This window comes from Monodelphis domestica, chromosome 2 (genome assembly GCF_027887165.1).
Source record: "Monodelphis domestica isolate mMonDom1 chromosome 2, mMonDom1.pri, whole genome shotgun sequence".
NCBI classification, from domain to species: Eukaryota; Metazoa; Chordata; class Mammalia; order Didelphimorphia; family Didelphidae; genus Monodelphis; species Monodelphis domestica.
Genome location: NC_077228.1, coordinates 146661135 through 146685594, shown reverse-complemented (window position 1 = coordinate 146685594; position 24460 = coordinate 146661135). Strand labels below are relative to the sequence as shown.

Genomic DNA, 24460 nt, shown 5'->3' with positions numbered 1-24460 from the left:
TTTAAATAAGACAGATTAAATAATATCTGAAGTTTCTTTTAGCTCTAAATTTATCATCCTACCAATTGTAAATTGATCCAATGTTTCTTGTTTCATAGACATTGGAGACAGAAATTAATTCCTATCTTACTAGGGGTGTTTTGAGACTTATCTCCATTGTAAATGCTTTCAAATCCTCAGGAAAAATCACATGATATGTTGCGGAGCCTATGAGATGTTAAGAGTTGGCTAATTCCAGATAACAAACAAGTACAAATTCAAGTATTTTTGAGTGTCCAGTAATTCATAATCTTACACATATGTATGCATTCATAGTTACATCACAGTATGTTTTAATCATACACACATATGTATATATAATGCAATAGGTTCAAAGTTAATGAAACATATGTACATCCCAGCACCTCAGTTAAAAATAATGCAAAAAGTGTCCAAGTCTCAGGGTTACAGCTTGCAAATGAATTAGTTAAGATGATATGTTTGCATGTCATACATTTATATTTTGAAGTAAGGATCCATGCTCAGCCAAACCTACAGCATGTACAGAATTGCAAAAAGGTAGTCAGAATTCTATATGTGTAATAAAGGGAGATCCAGATTCTAATACCACCCTTAAACACTAGCTGTTTGGAAATGGGCATTTAATCTATGATCTTGGGAATAATACCTGCAAGATTCATCTTACAGAGCTGTTAAGAGCATGAACTGTAATAAAGTGTACATTATATAAGCATGATGATTATTACTTTTATTGTTTAGTCACTTCAGTTGTGTCCAATACTTTGTGACCTCATTTGGGATTTTATTGGCAAAGATCCTGGAGTGGTTTACCATATCTTTTTCCATTTCCTTTTACAGATGAAGAAACTGAAATAAATAGGGTTAAGTGACTTGCTCAGGGTCACAGTCCTAGCAAGTGTCTCAGTTCAGATTTTAAGTTCTGGAAGATGAGTCTTTCTAACTCCAAGCCAGAGGCTCTCTTCACTTTTCACCTACTAGCCTGATGATTATTATAAGAACTGACATTTATATATAACTTAATATGTGCCAGGACTGTGCTAAATATTTTACAAATGTCTCATTTGATCCCTTCAATGTTGAGAGGGAGGTGCTATTACTATCCCCATTCCACAGATAAAGAAGTTGATGCAAACAGAGATAACATGACCATAGTCACAGAGAAAGAGTGTGTAAAGTTAGATTTGGAGTCAAGTCTCTTGGACTCAGGCCCCAATGCTTTATCCTTTGTACTATCTGGCTTACAAACTTTGAGTTCTACATCAATATTAACAATTACTGGGGGCAGCTGGGTGGTTCAGTGGATTGAGAGTCAGACATGGAGATGGGAGGTCCTCGGTTCAAATCTGGCCTCAGATACATCCTAGCTCTATGAACCTGGGCAAGTCACTTAACCCCCCTCCTCCCCCATTCTTTAGCCCTTACTACTCTTCTGCCTTAGAAGAAGAAGGGAAGGGTTTAAAAAACAAAACAATTACTACAAACATATAAATGCATAAATATAGTTTGGAGGTCAGGCTTATTAATTAATAAGGTACTGGATATGGACCAGAAAAGAACAAGGTTCAAATTCTACTTCTGCTACTTATTTGTTGTTGGAGCCCAGACAACATCTCTGAGACATTTTTTCATCTATAAAATGCAGGGATTGAAGTATATTGCTTTCATTACTAGTATTTTAAGTCTCTAAACCTATGATCTTATAAATATACATTTTCTAAAAGGTATTTGATGATTGTTCTTCCCCAAAAGAATAACCTGGAATTTGATTCACAAATCTTTTCATTGTTTTTCATATATATGTAATTAGTTAATGTCTGCTCAAAGTCAGTAACATAATGCTAATATACTTTTGACACAGAAAAGAGAAAAAATAGGGAGGGTCATGGAAAATCACAGCATATTGTTGCTTTAGAAAATGAAGAAACTAGAGAAAGTTGTTGAAATTTCCATGATTGTCATTATCTAACTATGCATACCAGAAAGGCATTTACTTGTGGCTAAGCAATTCCCTAAAGTCACCCTGGCAGAGAATTTGGGAAGAACTATTCATTTCTGAAAAAAAAATTAATCTCCAATTATCCTTGTATTCATAAATCATATTTAAAATTGTATTTATTTATATACAGACTCTGAGTTGTTAATAATATATTCTTTATTAACTTGGGTATATGACAATTAACTTATTCTAAATAGATCAGAAGAGCAACAGAGAAATGAATGAGAGAAGAGGGGAGAGGGAAAGGAAGAGAGAGAGAAGGAAAGGAAAAGGTGAAATAGAGTGATAGAGGAAGGAGAGAAGGAGTGAGAGAGAGAGAGAAAGAGAAAAGGATGGGAAAAGAGAGACTATCAGAAAGAGGCTCAAAATATCTGGGTGCTGTCATGTCATTGGCATTAAAAAAAGAAAAGAAAAATGGGCCATTTTAAAATTACTTCAGTGCCTTAAACATTGGGTTATTGTTTTAAAATAATCCTTTGTTGTTGTTATTGTTGTTTGGCACTAATTCTAATAAATTCAATATGACAGAAATGGTAAAGCCAGATCCATAAAGAGAAGAGAAAATAATTTTTGAACATTCAAAAATGGATATATGCCATAATCATCATGATGCCACTCTTTAAGTCATTTTGGTCAATGGATGACTCATTCAGAAAATAATTTTAAAACTCACACAAAGAACTTGAGGTCAGGTCCCTTTGGCATATCTTATTTCTTTTCCTTCTGTAAAATGGGGCTAAAATTTGTGCAGCAGGGTTTCTTGTCAGTGCTTTTCAATACAACAGAGAAAGCTTTTCTATGCTCTATCGACCAAATACCATTGTGAAGTCTGTTTCTAAAAAAAGATCAACATACATCTGTCTACTTATGTTCAAGTTGGACTCAGCAATTCCAGCAGTGGGACCAAAACTGCAAGGTATATTTTATAGTTGTTTTTTTTCCAAAATGAGCTTATTTCCCCCAAAGTTTCAGTGAAGGAAAATTATCATAAAGGAGAAAACTGTGAATAGGATCTTTTTCCAGTTGCTCAGGGGAGAACTGGAGTTACTTTGCTTAATTTTTTTTTTTGGTAAGCTGTTTTTGTTTTTGTTTTTTTAATCTTGTCCTCCATCAAGACTTAGAGTTCACTCATGCTATTCCTTTGAGGAGAGTTTCAAGGGTGACTGGCAAAAAACAGAGCAATAGTTGTGCCTTTTGTCTTGCTTGGCCTTCTCTCTGAAGTCTCCTAGAGTTAAAATAAAAACCCTTTCTGTCTGCAGCATTTTAATTGGTTTTATGTCACTTCCTGAAGGTGGTTGATTGCTTTTAAACCCAGGTATAGAGAACTGCCTCAAATTAGATCTTATTATGTCAAGGACGTTGGCCTCCTTTTGGGAGACCCTTTAGCTATTGCTGTTTGTCATTCAATTGTTCAGGAGTGTTAGACTCCTCATGACCCTTTGGACCATATGATCCATGGGGTTTTCTTGGCAAAGATACTGGAGTGGAGTGGCTTTTCATTTTCTTCCCTAGTGGAGAATTTCCACAAAGCTACCTCAAAGGCAAACAAAGGTTAAGTGACTTGCCCAGAGGTCACAGAACCAGTAAATGTTTGAGATCATATTTGAACTCAGGTCTTCCTGATTCCAGCCCCAGGGCTCCATCTTTAGCTATATATGAATATGAATAATATGCTCAAAAATTCTATCTGAGGAGCACTCTCTGTTTCAGTCATTAATTTAACTAATTAGCATTAATTAAGCACCTACTTTGTGCTATATACTGTGATAAATGTTGGCTAGACAAACATAAAAAGTGGCATAGTTCTTGGCTTTGAGGGAAATATGAAGACTTAAGGAAGAATCTATGAAAAGAAAAAAAGAGGCTAATAAAATGCCATTAACAAAGTGTCTTATAGTTTTTACTTCATACTCAGAGCTAAAACCTTTTTTTTTCTCTTTGAGGTTACAGAAAATACCTCTTCTCCCATCATTTTCTTCCCACAGTGATTCTGTATCTATTTTTCTCTTAACCTGCCTATGTTTATAACTATAGCAGATCATTCCAAGATTACACTCTTTTCTGAGTGACTGACTGAAGACTTCAGCCCTATTTCCTGCTGTCTGGTGTTCATCCCATTCCAGGTCTTCTTGGAACTGAGGCTATGGTTAAATGAGCTTCACCAGCATTCCTTCTTTCCAGGGACAGTTTTTTCTCAGTAATGTAGTGACTTAGATATTTTTTGAGGCTTTAGAGAGCAGTACTTCAGACTGATCTCAAATTTTTTGCTTATCCAAGGCAACACGGGATGTTGAGTAGGGCCAGGGAAGTAGTGATTAGTAAAGCAAAAAGTATAACTGGGAATTCTGGTCCCTGGTATGAATTTCATTGATTTTTCATTGCATAAGATAAAACCAGGTGATAAAGTATATGTCAAGAACTTTAATAATCTCCTATAGAACCACGATAGATCAGACCAACAACAGTCGTAATGACAACCCCAACGTCTATAAAGGTTGATCAAAGAGATCCATGGTTCCATGCTTCACATGTAAAATTGCATCACACCTATAATGTTGAGTAGCCCTAGGACAATATCAATATCAACAATTGATAGTCCCCCATGAAAACAAAGGAAAGCACATGAGAACACTTGCCACCAGATTAGAGATGAGAGAGCATTGCACATGTTAAAATGACAACAGGAAAGCACCCCTGAACCACAAACAGCCAGTAACACAGACAAAAGGAAAACATTAGCAGCCACAGAAAAAAAAGAAAAAAGCCTCTATATATTTTTATACATAGTCTCTGCCAGCCACAAAATAACAGAACAGAAAGAAACAAGGTTATTACAAATGAATACATTATTCTCTAAATTTTATCTCCAAGAAATAATTACAGTAACCATACAATAAATCTCCTTGTAAAAAGTCACACAGCAAAAATATTAGAAAAAACTTCAAATCAATATTCATAACAAGATCTTGAGAACTTATGCTTACATACACCCATTAAGAACACATGTACAGCTTAATTGCATGCATGAAGATGTACATATACAGATCTTACTCCCATGCATGAAGATGTACACATGGAATGTTTAATTACATACATGAAGAATGATAAATTCTGACAAGCATTCATGAAGATCTCAACTTACTTCCATGCAAAAATAAATTTCAATCTTACGGACACTCACATGTAAAAATCCTTACACACATGCATGTTAGTGTTTGTTCCTGAGTTTGTTACAGAATGGAAGAACACAAGTCTTCAATCAAGACTGGGAGAAGAAGACTGGCATGCTGACCAGACGAAGGACCAGAGATGAAGACAGAGTTTATACAAGCAACATAAAAGGACATGGAAGGACTTTGAAATTTTGGAACTTTTGACCATGAGGATATGTAAGAATGTGCCATACATGTTAACATCAGCATGTACATCCTACATAGAAAAGGAAGATATCTCATGGAATGGGTAAGTATGCGATGTATGGCATAGCTGCAAAACAAGAGACACACTGACAAAATTTCTGTGGAAAATTCAAACAGACTAAGATATTTTTTATCTGCATGAGTTTGCACAGTAATTTAGAGTGGATGTACATATGTAAATCTGTAATAATAAAACTATGTACACATGTAAATACTAATTTACTAACAAACTAACTATATTAGATTACTTTATTAATATTCTAATTAGTAACAGTAGTGACAGCTTAGTGAATTTGTTCAAGTCTTAGGAAAGTAGAGACAGATATAGAACTACTGAAGTATAGAAGTTAGATTGTATCATACTTGTAGGTTAGCATTTGTTAGTGATAGGAAATTCTCTTTGTTGAATTTATAGACATTAGGAAATAGGACAGTTGCATGTTCAAAATGTTATGGAAGTTGTTGGAATGGTTTGATGATAATTGTTACATGATTTGTTATTATGTAATAACCATGTTCATGTAAATCCCTATTACCTAAACCATTTTTCTTACCCATCTTAGCATAGATCTAGGTAAACATGAATAGCTAAGATAAGTTAGGATTTTGTTATTTTGGGAAGTTAAAGGTATATTTAAGGTAGTACAGAGTTAAGAATAGATAGATAGAGTTATATAAAAGGAAAGTATATTGAAATTTGCGAGCACAAAATTTTAAGGGCAAAAAAAGGGAGGAATTGTAAAAGAGAGAATCTGCAGTGCATGCAAAGGACATCATCTGTCAATCAAAAAAGTAATATTCTGTTGGAATGTTCCTAGGAGAAACAGTTGGAGAGCCAAGCCAGCAGCTGAGCTGAGGGACTTGCTTTTGGGGCTAGGCGGAGAGGCTACTGACTGGGCCACTCTTAGCTTCTGTCCTAAGTTGGGGGAGACTTGCTTTTGAGCCAGGCAGAGAGGCTGCTGACTGGACCCCTCTTAGCTTCTGACCTGAATTTGGGAGACCCTGGTGACTTCTGGAACAGGGAGAGAAGCTTTTGAACTAACTTTTGTCTAATGTGGCTGATGGTGGTAGCTGAACCTGAAGAACTAATTGTGTCTTTGGACTTGGATTAATCAAGCTGAGATTATCTGGCTGTCTGGTTAAAAGAAGGAAGAAGAAAAATATTTGTCCTCCAAACTCTTTGAATGTCCCCGTGTCACAGTTGTGACAGAACTGCCATTTTACCAATACCTTCCTAACTCCCTGTATAGATTAGGGAAACCCCCATCCCTCTTATCTTATTCTCCATCCTTGTCCTATCTTCCCCAATAAACTTCCTTACTTGAGAAAAAGAGAAAAAGTATCTTCCCTAAACCTCATAGTTCACCTTTGAATTACTTAGAAGGTGACTGACTGAGGGGGGGAGGGGAAGGGAGGTAGGAGAGAGAAGGGTGGAAAAGGGGGTGGCATTTTGAGGGAGGAGGGTAGGCAAAATATTGATCCATTAGCCATCAGTAGTAATAATCAATTGAAACCCCAGAGTATCCCCTCTAGTATCTTTCTATCTCCAAGTATCTTTTTATTACAATAGACACCCTCTGGTAGTATCTCTCTATCTCCAAGTATCTCTTTTATCACCCAAGTATCTCATTTATTATATTAGGAAGGAGCATTGGTGGTGGTAGTAGTATGGTACAGAATAAAGTATGATTATTTTAGGGCAGGCATACAGGGAAAAGGATTGTCCCACTCGAAAAGGATTGTCCCACTCACTAACAAGGCCAAAAGATGAAGTAAATATTAGGCTTGAGGTTGGTGATGGTGATGAGGCAGGTCTTAGGAAAGGGACACAACTATTGAGAGTGGCATCAAACATTAGAGAGCTCAAGTTAGGACTGTACAAAGGAAGTATTTCCACATCCCACCCTACCCCAAGACTTGGCATTTGAGGACAAAGTCTTGTCTACCTTGCCCTAATTACAGCTCAGGTGAAACATGGGGAAAAAAACAAACAAAACAAAAAACAAAACAAAAAACTCAAAACAAACCCCAATGTGGCTGTAATCCCAGAGTCTTCTTGTAGATAAGAGAACCCATTACCTTTGCCCAGGAAATCAGAACATTTCCTACTTTACCTTCCGAGTTTTATGAGGATTCCTCATTCTGGACGATTTTTTAATATCCACTTCGGTGGTGTTTACACAACCAGGCTAGAAATGGAAAATAGAGAAAATAGCTCTTTGAGAAGAGTTGTTTATCAGTGCATTTCTTTGCATACTAATGATGGCAGTTGGAAACATTGTGCATACACAGTGACAAGGAAAAACACTGGTAGTTCTCCCTAAATTGCCTTAGCAGCCTCTATCAGCCAGAGTCATTACTGAAAGGAAGAGGTTACTCCATTTTACTTTTTCCATTTTGAAACCTCCAATTATCATACAAGATATAACACTCAGAAAAACATAGACTCAAATTTGAGATGTAATTGTAGGGAATTATTTTGATAATTGCTCACCCGGGAAATTCAGGGTGAAAAATCTACATAGTCTTCTAACGGAATGATGCCTTCCTGGTTGATCTTCTGGCACTTTCTTCCCTGGAGTGTAGAGTGTTTACTTGGTCATGTGAGCATTATTATTATTGTTGTTATCATTATTATATGGTTACTTGGCTTATTCATGTTGAAAAAATAAAATGACTGGCCAACTGGAACTCTCCAACTCCAGAGTGAATTTTTACAGTGGTTACAAATTCTAGGAATTGGAGAGTCCGTGATGGAAACATTTGTTCCTAGGAGACAGTATGTGTGTGGCCACTGGAGTCTGTGGCCATGGTGAGGAATATAGAAAAAAGGAACTGGCATACAATATTCTATACACAAAGAAGTCCACAAATCTAACCCCTCTCTTAATTTCCTCTGATATGTCATTCTAATACCAGCATGGGTAGGAAAGAGAAACATGTGACCAGTCAACTGCCATCCTTTGTAAACTTCTTCAATCTTTAAGATTCTTATTCTTTTAATCAATAACAATGAAACTATTAGAGTTGCAAGATAAGTAGTGGCAAAATTAATCAGAATAATGACTAATGAGCATTTTCCCCTTTTGGCAATGTTCCCAGTTTGGGAACTGTGTTGATGAGAGAGTGCTCTAGGTAAAACTATTAAGTATCTTTCTTTTCCTTTTCTTTTCCTTTCTTTAATTTGGAAGAGAAAAGAGGAACAGAGAAAGGAATATTCTTAGATTCATCAGATCTCAGAGTCAGAAAGCACCTTCCCAGTCAACAATGATTTAAAAGCAGTGGAAAGGTGTTATTACATAGGTTTTCCTTCCCTTACTAATTTTTAGTTTCTGCTTATGTATATCAAACAGGGGAAAAGAGGAATAGCTGAGAAAAGAGGTCAAAGAGGCCTAGGTAACTCAAGTCTTTTTAAGTCTCTAAAAGCTTGAAAGTACATTATAAACTCCAAATCCCAACAAAGCATGAGAAAAGTAATAGGGATGATAAGAACCCTTTGTTCTGGTTAAAGAGAATTCCTCTCTCAGATATAGATGTCAGCAAATAGGAGTGCAAGTTTCTTTTTTTAATGTTTATTGATACTTTTATTATAAACATTTACAAATTATTACCAATATTTGAGAGGTCACTTATATAACACCTTGAAATGGTTAAGTAAAATTAATAATACTTAATAATAATAATAATTAATAATAATTGTGTGACATTGGGCAAGTCACTAAACCTATTTTTTTTTCATTTTGTTCATTTGTAAAAAGGAGATAATAATAACCCTATCTTAAAATTATGAGAATCAAGTTAGATAAATATATAGAAAATGATTTTTAAGTCTTAGATTATTATATGAATTTTACTAGTTATTATTATCATCATCATTATTATTATTATTATTATTATTAAGTATTTACTGACATGCAAATGTGAGAATAGGTTTTTAAAATACCCCAAATCCCATACTTAAAATCTTTCATCAAGATCTACTATTATTCTCTTCTTTGAAAAGATACTATCTATGTCTATGATACATTGCAAATACTATCAAATTCAGTTAATGTTATGTGGTATTGTTGCTCCACTCTTTAAATGTTCACTTTCTTTAATCTTTATTAAAAGAGGTATCTCTCTAGGTGGTAGAAGAGGGATATATTTAGGGGGGGAAGAGTATAAAAGTTGACTCGAAGCTTAACTTTAAAAAAAAACCAAGAGACAAACAAACAAGCCCTCTGATCTTGGCAACTGCTTCTATCACTTCCTGGCAGACAGAAGGAAAAGAAATGGAAGCAGGGTCATATATTATATTCTTGGGCTCAAAGATCACTGCAGACAGCAGTTGTAGCCATGAAATTAAAAGACACCTGCACCTTGGAAGGAAGGTTATGGCAAATCTAGACAGTATCCTAAAAAGGGAGATGTTACTTTGCTGACAAAGGTTCACATACTCAAAGTTATGGTTTTTCTATTAGCAATTTATAGCTGTGAGAGTTGGACTATAAGAAAAGCTGAGTGCCACAGAATCAATATTTTTAAATTGTAGTGCTAAAGATTTTTGAGAGTTTCTTAGACAGCAAGGAGATCAAATCAATTAATACTTAAAGAGATTAATTCAAACTATTCACTGGAAGGTCAGATACTGAAGCTGAAGACCAGAATCATTGGAAAAGGCCCTGATGTTGGGAAAGACTGAAGGCAAAAAGAAAAAAGGACATGAAAGGATAAGATGTACAGCTATTGTCATGGAAACAACAAACATGAACTTGAACAGTTTCAAGACATAGTAGTAGGCAGAAGGGACTGGTGGGGTATAATCCGTGGGGTTGGAAAGAATTGGACATGATTAAATGACTGAACAACAACAACAAAAATATAGCTATCAATAATAATTAACACAATTTTTTTTTTAAAAAGAGTTTAAAGGTACTAGAAATGACAAAGATCAAATAACATCAGAAAGAATTGACTATTCTTTCTGGAATATGGCATTATTGACAAGACAGAGGTGTATAATGAAACTATTAGCTTGTTATAGAGAACAACAATTAAAAGAAAGGATAAAAATGAAAAGAAGCAATGGGCTGAAATTAAAACTGATCCCTTCTGGCCTTTTTAAACAAGCCATTTTCTATAGAAATGTAGTCATTGTAATGAAATCACTGTAATGTCAAATGGAAGAATTTGGAAACCACCTCAAACCAACCACTTAATCTCATTCTTTATAAATATGAAGAAATTTACAGCTCTTAATGGTAGACCAGTGGCCTTAACTTTGATATCTGGTCAGTATTTTTAGTGTATTATTAAATAGATAGTAAATATCTAGAAAAGTAAGCAGTTATCACAGAGTTAACATGTAAGAATAAATTTTTTAAAAAAGGTTTTCATAGAGTACTAAACTGATTGTTTGGGAGGTGGGGAATACCACATATGTGCAACTTTCCTAGATTTTGGCAAATTCTTTGATAATGTTTAGTGGTATTCTTGTGGCAAACATAAAGAGGTATAAGATAACTGGTATTTTAATTAGGTATACATTTGCTTTATTGCACAATATACTAAGCATGAATAGTAATCATTATTTGGTCAATATCTGCATGACAGAAGCTAACTGGTAGAATACCCCAGAGAGGTGTGCTTGGCCATGCATGACATAACATATATATTAATGGCTTGGATAAAAGCATAGATGACTTCTTAATCATATTTTCAACTGACTTAAAGCTCAGAGAGACAAGTGAATTCCCATATAATAGCCAATATTTCATCTGATCATGCAGGCAAGATCAATGGGCTTAATCTAATAACATGAAATTTGAGAGGAACAAGTATATTTGTATATCCTATTCTTGGGTTTACATAAAAAGAAAAAAAAAACCAACAACTTTACAAGTATAAGTAGAGGAGACATTGCTAGAGAGCACTTTATCTGGAAAATATATTAATTTTATTGGAATGCCAGTTCAATCTGATATGGCAGTTGGAAAACCAATGTGACCTTAGAATTCATTAAAATAACCATGAATTTCAAGGACTAAGGCTAGTCCTCTAATACTCTTACTTGATCAAACCATATCTGGAGGATTTTGAACAATGTCAGGTACTACATTTTCAAAGGAACATTGATAAGCAGAATAGTTTATATAAGACCTGAAATCCATGCAACAGGAAAACTTATAGAAAAGACTAAGCAACTATTTAGCTAGGAAAAGGGAAGGCTTTGGAGGTAAATGATAGCTGTCTCCATCTATTTAAATAGCTATTAAATAAATAATATAGTAGAATCCTTCTATTTGGTCCCAAATTGCAGAACTGAGAATGATAGCAGGAAGTTGCAAAGAAGACATGGATGAGAATTACATAGGTTAGAAGGCCATAGATGCACTAATGGAAGGAATGCCTTATGTTAATAATATCATCCAACCATTTTAGAGAGCAATCAGAAATTATTCTCATAAAGTTATAAAACTATGCATACCTTTTGACCAAATAATGACACTAAAGTGATCAAGGAAAATGGAAAAGAAAACATATGTTCTAAACTCTGCTCTTTGTGGTGCGAAAGAACTCGAAGGTGATGGGATGCTGATCAATTGGGGAATGGCTAAATTTGTGGCAAATGATTATAATGGAATATTACAATACAGTAAAAATGATGAACAGGCTAATTTTGGAAAATATTGAAAGATCTACATGAAATTGTGGAGAGTTAGATGAACAGAACCAAGAGAACATTACATATAGCAACACAAATATTGTGGGGGTTTTTTTCAAAATGCAAAATGTTAACTTTAGTAGTTTCATCATGTGAGAGCAACATCATGGAAGTTATTGGGTTCAATTAATGAAGAAAGTTCATCGCTCAAGTGGAAGTTGAGTATCACAAGTGAATATGTTATTTCAACAGAGGCAGGCATACAATCATACTCCTTAGGATTAATGATTTAAACTCTGGGATACATTTTCAAAACACATATGGATAGTGGTCAAATTACATTTTACTTATTTCCATGGACCTGAATTTCTCCCCATATTTTATTTCATGACTATAGCATATATGTATATACATTGCTAAATGATATCTTTAATCATTTCAGAGGGAGTGGTGTGCACGGTTTCTAAATGGCCTTCATAGGTAGTCTTTGAATCCATAGCATCCATCTCTGGTATATCATCATGGCATGGAGGTCAACCCTGAGTTCCTGGAGATTATACCATAAGGCCACAAATTCTTCCAGGTTCTCCACAGAGATAATCCAGTATCAAGGCAACACAATTTTGAAAGCATACGATTTCCAAAGGGAAAGAGTGTACCAAATTCTTTGAAAATAGCTCAGGCTTGATTATTATTCAATGAACACAATCAAGAAAAAGAAATATTGTTTTAATAATGTCTTTTGTGTGTCATTCCTAGAGGAAAAACTGATAAATAATATAAGACACAGTTTTATATATACAAACATCTTTTTGTCAAATTCTGCCTTCTCTAATGGGGAGGGGAGAAAGGGAAGGAAGTAACAATAATTAAATTCAATAATTCAATTAATTAATTAATTAATGCTATGAAAAAATTAGATTCATTGATAGAATGAAATAGTGGAAAGAGTAATGGACTAAAGAGTCAGAAGATCCAATCTACTGCAATTTCCCAGGCAGAGAGGTAACACAGTGGGTAAGAACATTGGGGCTTCAGTGAAAGGTATTTGAATTCAAATCCAGCCTGAAAAACTTAATAGCTATGTGCCTCTCGTGAAGATGGGATTAACTCTCCCCTGCTCATTTTTAGATTTAATCACCAGAAGCTTATACACCCCACTTATCCTTAAGTATGGTGAGGTCTGTGACCTACATGTGCTATAGTGAGTGACAAATCAGAATTGACTAACTTCCCCCTGGGCAGTCTTAAGCAAAGCTATAGCTGCAATTGGTCCACGTAAAGTGGAAGAAAGGAATAGGAACTGACAAAAGGAATGGTCTTTAAAAGTGGCAAGAACTTCCTGTTACTAGCTCTTTCACCTTGGAACTTGACCTTGAAGAAGCTCCAGCTTGGGACCTTAGACTGGTCTTCAATCTTCTTTTAAGACAACCACATGGGTGGGTGAAAAAGGCTGATTCCCTTTCCTGGCTTTTCTGGAGGTACTGTCCTCTGGAGAGGCCTTCCTCTTGGAGAAAACCTTGAGGCTAAAATCCTTAATTAATTTACCTCTGGGCCTTCTTTGCTGGAGCCTCTGAGTTCCTGCCAGGTTTGGAGCAGGCAGGAGTAATTATCTAATCTTTCTCATTTCTTTACTTCCACTCTTTCTCCTTTTGTAAATAAATTACCATAAAAAGTCATTCTGACTTGAGATATATTAATTTTGGCAACCACACTCATATATTTAGCCCAACCCTTTAATTTTTAAACCTTATGCTCTGGACAAGTCACTTAACATGTTTTGGACTCAGTTTCCTCAACTATAACTTACAGATAATAATAGTGCCTATCTCCCAGTGTTGTTCTGAAAATATAATGTGATGATACTTTTAAAGCACTTAGCACTGTCCTCTGGCACATAATAGGTTTAATATTATTAATAAATGTTTATTCTCTACCTTTCCTGTCTCCCATTCCCCATCTCTGCTACTAATCAACTATGGTAATTTTGAATTTGTCCCTCAACATTTCTAGGCCTTAGTTTATTTATTTGTATAATAAAGGAATAGTACCATTTGATTTAAGGCCATATTTTTTTAACAGACATTAATTCTAAAATCATAAGCATAGTGTTCTCTTACCAGGTAGAGGATTTATCAATCAGCTCCAGGTATTCCTTTATAACACACCTATAAAATAGTCATTTAACTTCATATTAAAAACTTCTAATGATGAGAAATATGTTGCTTTTTTTAATTAGTCCATTATAGTGGGAAAATAATTTAGAATAAGCACTATTTCCAGTTCCTCTTACCCACTTATTGTTTGGTTGATGCTTATTTCTCTCTACTGGAAGTATGTTTAAGGTAATGTCCTAAGATATATGTCCTCTAAGGCATCTGGTATGAATTTCCAGAAACTAGATCCTTTACTCAACAGAACTACTATAAAAACAGATTTGACTTTGAGTAAAACTTTTTAAAGGAGGGAGAAGAAGAGGAGAAGGAGAAAGGAGAGGAAGGATGAAGAGGAGAAGAAGGAGAAGGAAGACAAAGGAGAAGGAAAAAGTAAAGGAAAAGAAGTATAAAGAAGAGAAGAAGGAAAACAAGGAAGGAGGAAGTAAAGGAAGAGGAAGAAAAGAAGGAATAGAAAGTGGAGGAGGAGGAGGAGGAAGTGAAGAAGGAGGAGGAAGAGGAGGAGGAAGATGAGGAGGAGGAAGAGAAGATGAAGAAGAAGAAGAGAAGAAGAAGAAGAAGAAGAAGAAGAAGAAGAAGAAGAAGAAGAAGAAGAAGAAGAAGAAAAAGAAAAAGAAGTTGTATTAACAACCTACAACTAGTTAGCACCAAAACCATAAGAAACACAAAATAATCTAGGCTATTTTAACTGTCTCTTTCTAAATAGATACAAATGTCTAGAACAGAGTAGATAACCAATAAATATTTGTCCATTAATTGAGATACCTCAATGCACTTGATATATGAAAGTGTAATTGGCACTAATCATAAAAGAAAATACTAAGATGGATTGAGGAATTTAAAAATGAATCAATTGTCATTCACTGTACTATTTTGGAGCAATATTATAATACAGCTAGGAAGTGTCTGAGACCATATTTGAACCTTGAACATCCTATCTCTAAACCTGGTTCTCAATCCACTGAGCCACCTAGCTGCCCTTAAGGATAATTATTAATAATATACACACCAGAGGGATCCCATAATTGACATTCTATTAAAGAAATATACATATATATATATATATTAGTTTCGTTAGATGTTAGTCACTAATTTTATTAATCTAACATATTTTATACCTCTTCGGAGTTTGGGTTGGAGATGCAGTAAAGTACAATCATTGGATGGATTTGCCACTCAGAGATAATAGTTCTCTTCAAATGAAATTGTTAGACTGCATAGAATTTAATCGCATTATGTGTAAAATGATCCCCTTCCCCCTGTGGTCCTTTGGCCAGCGTCCCTGTACTGTGTGACTGGACATTATGTGAACACATAAGTGATGAGTCCCAGCCAAAAGAAAGGATAAAAGAGGGGGTAGGCTCCCTTTGTTTTCCTTGGATGGCAGTGGTGGAAGACTGTGGCTGTGAGAGATAGCCATGTGGAGAGACACATGGTTAGAATTAAATTAGAAATAGGCTTTAATCTCTACCTAACTGCTTTCTCTATATCAAGTGAATATTAATAAACTCTATGGAAACTAAGAACCAGGAGTTTTTCATTTAACTTTAACAATTGTGATGATAGGGGGAGATAGTGCAACTTAGATAATTGATATTAGAGTTAGGAACTCCCATGTTCAAATCCATCCTCTGATCATATTATCTATGTGACCTTAGCAAATCATTTAAATTCTTGGTGCCCCAGATAACTTTCTAAGACTATAGGTGCTTATTTACACTTGTAGAGATAGGTAGTGAGTATTTATTTTAACCAGGAGTATTATTTTCCAATGAAATCATAAGTCTTGACTCCCATTCCACCAAGTAGAATATAATAATAACTGATTTATGTCTAGTTCTTTAAGTTTTATGAAATGCAGAAAATATTTGCTTCTTCAGTAGAACTTAAATTATTGACCACCACCATGATTTCATGCTTTCATTTTTAAATTTAGAATATTTTTCCATAGTTACACGATTCATGATCTCCCCATCCTTCCCTCCCCCTTCCCAGAGCTGACAAGCAATTTCCCTGGGTTATACATGTATCATTGTTCAAAACCTATTTCCATGTTACTCATTTTTTCAGTAGTGATTTTTTAATATCAAAAACCTAATCATATACTCATAGTAGTAGTGGGATTCTAGTTTTTAATCTACTCTGCTATCCACTTCCATTTAATGGGTGAGTTCATCCCATTCACATTCAGCATTATGATTACTGTGTATTGCCTTCCATCATATTATCTCCTTTAAATTTGGCTTTATTCCCTTTCTCTATGTTCCTGATCATCAGTGCTTTGCTTTTTATCACCCTCCTACTTCTGCCTTCCTCCAATTATCTCCCTCTTATGTACAGTTAGAAAATCTTGAACTCCTAAAATTACATTACCCAGAATACTCTTTCCTGTGTGCATGTTTGCATCTTCACATAACTGTTTATAAGTTCTACAGCTCTGCCTGCTCTCTCTCTGATCATGTGACCTAAGCTGTTTGGCAGCTAGCTTTTACTTTAGTTATTATTAATAAACTTTTAAAAATATAATAGTTATTATAAAATAATTTTAATCTTTACATTATAGCTTACCATGAAGAAATAGAATTCTAAAAAAAAATCTTTTTTTAAGGCTTGTGAGAAAAGAATAGACAGATAAATTTTTCTGCTGCTGCTGCTATCTACAAGCTACTATGGTTTTCACCTTTGCTCCTCCCCCACTGCCTAAAAGCCACTGCTGCCTCCTGCCTTGGTCTCCCTACTGTTGAGGAGTGCTGGAAAGTCTATAAGCTGCTCCACTGCCACCTCCCACTATTATCTCTGAGTCGAGTCTCTGTGCATAGGGTGATGTATAAAAAAAAAACCTTTGACCCCCAATCCCTTTCCCCCTTCCCCATGTGGTATTCAAGCCTATCCTAGCTGTGGTTTTCAGCAAAAGGATCACAACATGGAGCAGAGAAAATCCATGCTTTTTAGCTTCATCCCCATTCTAGTTTTCAAGCTCCTGATTAAGACTCATCACTGAAGGATTTTTTTCCTTTTTTTCACAAGGAAGGCAGAGAGAGCACCTCAGAATCAGTAGATTTGAAGTCAGTTTGGGGCAATAAGCCTGCTTTTTCTTTAACTCTCCTGATTCAAAACATCAGTTTTTTTTTTTATAAAGCCAGTCCTACATATGCAAATACTCTATTTGTTCTCCCTCAAAGTTTTGCCCTTCTTTGTGTTTATTCTGTAAATAACTTCCATTTAGCTTTTTTAAGAAATGATTTTTTTTTCCGAACTATTCTTCAGACTCCCAAAGAACAGTTTGAATTGTTTGAGCCAACTAGTACATATTGGCTCTGATTGAATTTTGCTGGCAGTTTGTATATACATTGAGTATTTCCCATTTTGTTTACTTCTTCTCAAGAATATGTGGCAATCTATACTGCTTTAATTACAGATCAAACTGAAATATTTTTACAAAACTTTGAAAATCTTAAATATTCTCAACATGCAGAATGGAAATTCTGCACAGTGTGTGTGTGTATGAGGAATTTAAGAGGGGTGACAAAAGAAACCTAAATGGATGATAAATACTTGGGGAGGGGAAGGAACCTTTAATGAGGTCTGGAAGTTTATTGATATTAAACTTTTTAATTTTATATCTCCTCATTAATAGTGAACAAATCTATTAGAATTGGAGAAAAGGATTTTTGAATTCATTGCCTGTGCCCTGTCATTGCCCACTGTATTTCCTCTTTGTTTTAAGATTTAATTTTCTTTTTAAGTTCATATACGAATCTAATCAATACCATTCAGTTACATATTTTTTTCATCTGTATTTTTCCCCTATACTGGAGAATATCATTGTAAAAGCCCATGAACATCTTGCCCAAACCTTGTCACTAGTTTCATCAAGATCATATATTGTCCTCACAGCCTTTTCTTTCATTTTGCCTTTGTTAATTGTCACATTGGTGATGGATAGCCTTCATCAACAAAACTGGTTACAACTTTTATACAACCTTTAAAGAATTTAATGATCTAAGAATTTACACTAATTTTAAGGGGTCTTGAGAAACTATTTTTAGATAACTAGTGGTTGCTGAATGGATTATATATATATATATATATATATATATATATATATATATATATATATATAATATGAATGTATTAAAGTTAGAGAACAAAATAGAAGTTCCTGCCATAAAAGTTTTATGTAAAGCAGGAAGCCAAAAGGAGCTTCTGTATGTTTGATATTTTAACTCTTCAGTTTAATCTACTTCCACCAGAACAATCTAGATTTCTTGGTGATGTTCTAGACCCAAATAGGTTTTCCTCAACAGTATTGAGGTTTGTGTTTTTTCTAGATTCTTCTGCCAAATTTTGAAATAATGGCAGTGATAGACTTTGTTTAAAAATATCTTTGTCAAAGTTGAAAGATTTACTACATTAAAAATTGTGACAAATATCCATCAGTTTATAGGGTTTTTTTTTAATGTCATACAGGAACTCATGTGAAATCTATATGATAGTGTGTTTGTTTACTATTGTCATTAACTGGGATATTGTGAATTTTGGGGATTTTGGTACTTTTTTAAAATGTGCATTATCTACTGTACTATGATTTTATAAATCTGTTATTTTGTAAAAAAATCATTTGTACTCACACAGTATTTCATGGCCAAGTTAAAAAGTAAACAGATCTCATTTTGGGGTGAGGAACCTTTGTATTCTACATCTTTTTGACTGGCTGACACAATGTGTTACTGAGTGTAAGCTATATATTTTTGATTTTTAAAACTTTTTAATTACTTTTTTCCTTGCATGTGCAATATAGTATTTGAGTTTTATTTTTTCTATCCTTTTTGTGTTTGAAGCACATGTCACCAGTATTTAGATTTTCTTTAATTTTTTGGATTTTTCAGCAATATAATTTTATAATATGTTTGTTCTAATATTAATGCATACCCCAAAAGCTTTATAATATAGAAGAAGGCCATTCATTGTTTAAAAAATAATTGTGGGACTTTTCTTAATGATTCTATCTGATTCTAAGGGAATAGAACAAAAAGAGCTATTGCAGAGTGCCAAAGTAGCACAAAGCTAACCTCTATAGTGCCTAGAGAGCACAAAATTCAAAGAGACCAAATTCAAGTAGGATTGATGAAATTTTGGACCAAGATGAGTATTTGAATTTGTTTGGAGTTCAAGTTGCTACTGTTTTGACATATATCAGAGGCAGGACTTCCCTGAGACCCATCAAGCACCTCATTATGTCTGCCATCCTGGCTCCCATAATCTAGTCCCTTTTCTGTCTTTCAACGTATGGCAATTTTTCTGTAGTCCTAGCTACTGATTGGGTAAGTGCATAATTTCTTAAATCACTTTAATGGGACCATGATTCAAGGATCTATTTTAGGTTTATTGTTCCTTTACTAATATTTTTAGACATAAAACTTTGATATTTTATATTTTATCTACAAGTTATTTTCTTTTTTATTTGGATTTTTAAATTTTTTTTTTTTTTACCAATTGATTCATATACCTCATAATTCAGCCATGCATCCCTGAGTGATACTTGTTTTTGTTATTATCCTTCTCGGGGGGAATGTGTTATTGTTCTCCTCAGGGGGGCTATGTTACTGTTGTGAACTTTGATTTGAATTTGAGCCTAATCTAGGATAAGAAACAAGAGACTACCTCCCAGATTCCAGAAAGTGAACTGTTTGAAGAAGGCACCATGAAGATGCCTGCAGAGACCACACAGTACACCAGAAGATGCAGAGTAAACTTGGGGGAGTTGGATGTATTTGTTTTGAACGTATACTCTTATACCAAAGGGGCCTGACCCCTAATTGCCTTTTTGTCAATGAGTCTAGCAGTCATTGGTTTTGTTCTCTTTTCCTTTTATCCACAAATTATTGAAAATTTTAAGTTAATGTTTCCATGATCCTTTGGAGGAGACTGGTCTCCCAATAGGATCACAGTGGGAATGTATAGCTAGAAAATCTTGAACCCCTAAAATTACATTACCCATAATGCTTTTTCCTTGTTTATTAGTTCTGTAGCCCTGCCAACTTGCTCTCTTCTCTCGTGACCCAAGCTGAGTTAGGAAGCTAGCTTTTAATTTAGTTATTATTAATAAACTTTTAAAATATAATAGTTATTATATATTAATTTTAATCTTTATACTTCCCTTGTCTTATTCTCTGTGGGGAAAAATAGAATTCTATGCCTCATTGAATAGGGTAAGATTGAATTATAAACCGCACTGAGTATACTTCTTTTACCTTCTCTCAACCCTTTACCATGGCAGTAAAGTTTAAGCATTGCCCATCACCACCCTTTTCCTCCTCTCTCTATACTAATTTTTCACTCCTATTTATATTATATAATTTACCTATTTTCTCTCTCTCCTTTCCCTTTTCTCTCAGTGCAACCCTCTAAGCCCTTGATTGATTTTTTACATATCATTCATATACATACATATCATATCATACACATATATATGTCATTCCATGTTATCACATTTACATATATATCATATCATCATAATCAGTTTATTTCTCCACCTTCTTTATGAGTAAATTCCTTCTATATTCTCTACTACTAAGAGTAATTTTTGATAATTACAGAAATTCCCTTTTCATGTAGATATATAAAGATTTTGACCTTAAAGATTCACTTAAATTTTCACTTTCTTATTTACAGTTTTGGGCTTCTTTTGCATCTTGTATTTGGATTTCTTATTTTTTGCTTAGGTCTAACTTATTCCTTAGGAATTCTTGGAAATCTTATATCTTATTGAATGAACATTCCCCCCCACCCCCCGAAAGAATATACTCAGTTTTCCTGGATAGTTGACTCTGGGTTATAAACACAAATCTCTTGCCTTCCTAAATTTCATATTCCATGCCTTCTGATCCTTTAATGTAGAAGCTGTAGGTCCTGTGTGATCCTCATTGTAGCTCCATGGTATTTAAATGGTTTCTTTCTGGCTGTTTGAAGTATTTTTTCCTTGGCTTTGTGGCTCTTGAATTTCACTATTATAGTCCTGAAAGTTATCATTTGAGGATTTCTTTCTGGAGGCGATCTGTGAATTCTTCCAATTTCAATTTTATTTTCTTGTTCGACGATCTCTGGGAAATTATCTTTGATAATTTCCTGTAATATTATATCCATAGTTTTAACTTGATCATGGCTTTCAGGTAGACCAACAATTCTCAAACTGTCCTAGATGTATTTTCTGAGTCAGTTGTTTTATCAATAAGATATTTCATATTTTCCTCTATTTTTTCATTCCTTTGATGCTGCTTTATTGTTTCTTGATTTCTCATGAAATAATTAATTTCTAGATGATCAATTCTGATTTTTAAGACCTGATTTTCCTCTGTCAGTTTTTGGTTCTCCTTTTTCAATTGGCTCATTTCTTCTTGCATTACTTTCATTTCTCCTTCCATCACTTTCATTTCTCTTTCCCACTTTTCCTCTGCCTCTATTAATTGGTTTTTGAAGTCCATTTTGAGTTCTTCCAGAATCTGTGTCCAATCCACATTTTTTTTTTTGGACTTTGGGTGTATTTCCTTTGCTTTCATTGACCCATTTTGTTTCTGTACCTTGCTCTTTGTCTCCATTATAATTCTTTAGAGTTAGGTGCTTTTTTGTTGTTTGCTCATTTTTCCTATCTAATTATAGATAGGCTTGGAGGGATGATGTGATGGTCAGAGGGCTAAGAGCTCTGAGATCATCCTTGAGATGCTGATAGCTTAAAGACTTGCTTCAGGCTTAGCTGTAACCTTTGATCTTACTTTGATCTTGATTATATCAGGGACTGAACGAATTCTAACCTCAGGCTTAGTCTCAAGTTTTTGGTCTCACTATGTATTTCATCCAATCAGGCACATCCTTGATTGCCCTGTCTTAGATATCATCCCTGATTGCCCTGTCTTAGATATCATCCCTGACCTTTAGGCAAAAAGATCAGTACTTAGCATTTCGTATTTAGTACTATCATAAAACCCAAAGTGTGAATTAAATCCTTGTCCTAAGCCCTGCCTAGAATTCCCTGGGATGGGGCTGCAGACTTCTACATAGCTTTGAAATTTCGAGAGGTATATGTTTGATTGTACCTCTATTTTTAGGCATGGTCTCAGGTTCTAGATGTTGGCTCCAGCATAGGTTCCCAAACCTAGGACAGCAGATGTGTTGGGGTGTGTTTCTTGCTCTTCCCTCCTTGCTACAACTTCTAGCTGGATCTTCTCTCCTCTCATCTCTGTGCCCCAAATGTTTGTTGCCTACCTTTTAGGTTTTTATTTTCTTTAAATTTGTTTCAGTCTGTATCTTTCTTGGTTCTTTTACTCCTTTATTATTTTTGTGGTGATATTTTAATCATAGGTTGGAGAGGATTCCTGTGGTGACACAGAGCTTTTGAGCCATCTTGGCTCAACCCCTGCAAGTCTCTTCATGTCTCCTTATCCTGCTGCTTGAGTACCTTTGCTTTCTCCCAAAAGTTCAGATGGGGAGAAATCTCTGTCATCATGGAAATATGGACAATATTTTCTTGCAGGACTGACTTTTCCTTCTTTGATATGACTATATCCAACCATGATGGGTATCATGTGTCAATAATTCTCAAAAAGCCTACTTGTCACATGACTAAGGTGAAGACCAGTGCATTCATAGCAAGTAGGATCTTGAGCCTTTCTAATACTACAAGTGAGCTCCTTCCTAATTTCTCTACCCAGTTGTTTCTCCAGAAGATGGCATTCCCAATAACTGCCTTACCTGCTAGGACTTAAACTTTATATAACTTTATACAAAAAGATTACTTTATATAACTCAATCTCCATGACCCTGCTTCTTGTCTAGAGACCCAATTGGAGGCAACATACATGATTTTTGCTATTGGAATCAACAAACTGTATTCAAATCTTGCCCTTGACATGTACTACTTATTCAAATCCAGGCAAATCTCTTAAAATCTATTAAAAGCTTTTAGGAAGTGGAATAATAATCATTATAGTGTGCATACCATGGGGCTATTATGAGTTTCCAATAAGCTAATATTAATAAATTTTGCAAACTTTAGAAGTCTATATAAATGTTGAAATATAAGTGGCATTAGCTTATTGCTGTGAATCATAGTCTTCCAAATGATAGTTGGCCTAAACCAACAATGATCACCTTTCCCAACAGTATTACTGAGAAGATGTTAATGAGTGAAATTTCCAAATAGCTATTGTCTGTTCACTATTATTAGCTGAAATTCATCCTTGAAGCATCATGTATTTATATAGCTTCAGGTCTAAAACTATTGTGAAAGAGAAAATGACTTTGTGAAAGCTGAATCATTCTTGACTGATATTTTGCTTAGAGTAAAAGCTAAAATGTTTCAGGAAACAAGAACCAAAATGTCTGCAAATTTGCCCATATATAAGGGTAAGCATTTTTTAAAATAATTTTATTTGTATTTGCTTTTTTTAAAGTGCTATTTCAAAATTCTTGAGCCTTAAAAGGAAAAAAAAAGGTGTGCTTTAGGAAGGACAGTGGTATAAAGAAGCAAATGCTGAAGAAGGTGACCTTGATGTTCAGGGAACTGGAGATGATGCCATATGGAGACAAAAAGAGAGAACTGGGCTAAAGTTTTTGGAGAAACATGGAAGATATTTTTAAGTATTTGAAATGCTGTTGTAGGGAAATTGGGGTTACTTGGAGAGTAGTATTAGAAAAAAGAGTCAGGGTTGCAGAGGGGCAAATACGGCTCAAAGTAAGGGATGTTGATGGTGGTGAGGTGTATTGATCACAGTGGATCCTGATCCACATGCTCAGTGAAGCCTTATAGACTGAGCTTTAAAGACAAATACCTGAGCCTCTTGATAATTATGTGATGGAAGACAAACAGTTCTTAGAGGAGCTATTCCTTCTGTTGCCTATAAAAAGGGAGCTATGAACTGATTTGGGTCCTTTCTATGCATTGCCTCAGGCTCCCTTTCTAGAACACCTATTTGGCATTTTCTCTTGTACTAGGATACAAACAAGTGCAGAGAGTATAGGCTTGTCCAATCTCAAATCAACTCCTGTACTGTAATGTTTAATTACAGAAGTACATGGGAATGTGGATATATCCTTATATACAACTTGAAAGGAGAGTTGAAGGGCACTGTCTAGATTGTGATAATGTGATTTGGCTTTTTTTTTTAAACCCTTACCTTCTGTCTTGGAGTCAATACTGTGTATTGAT

General features: G+C 34.7%; 1 protein-coding gene across 4 annotated transcripts in view; it reads right to left on the bottom strand.

The window, feature by feature from the left end:
* RGS7 (regulator of G protein signaling 7) overlaps window positions 1-24460 on the bottom strand; it is a 742720-nt gene that overhangs the window by 73193 nt on the left and 645067 nt on the right. For all 4 annotated transcript variants that reach the window (XM_007481562.3, XM_007481561.3, XM_007481558.3 and 1 more), the window contains exon 10: window positions 7551-7625. In XM_007481562.3, the coding sequence (XP_007481624.1) occupies window positions 7551-7625 (75 nt within the window). The remainder of the gene's footprint in view (window positions 1-7550; window positions 7626-24460) is intronic.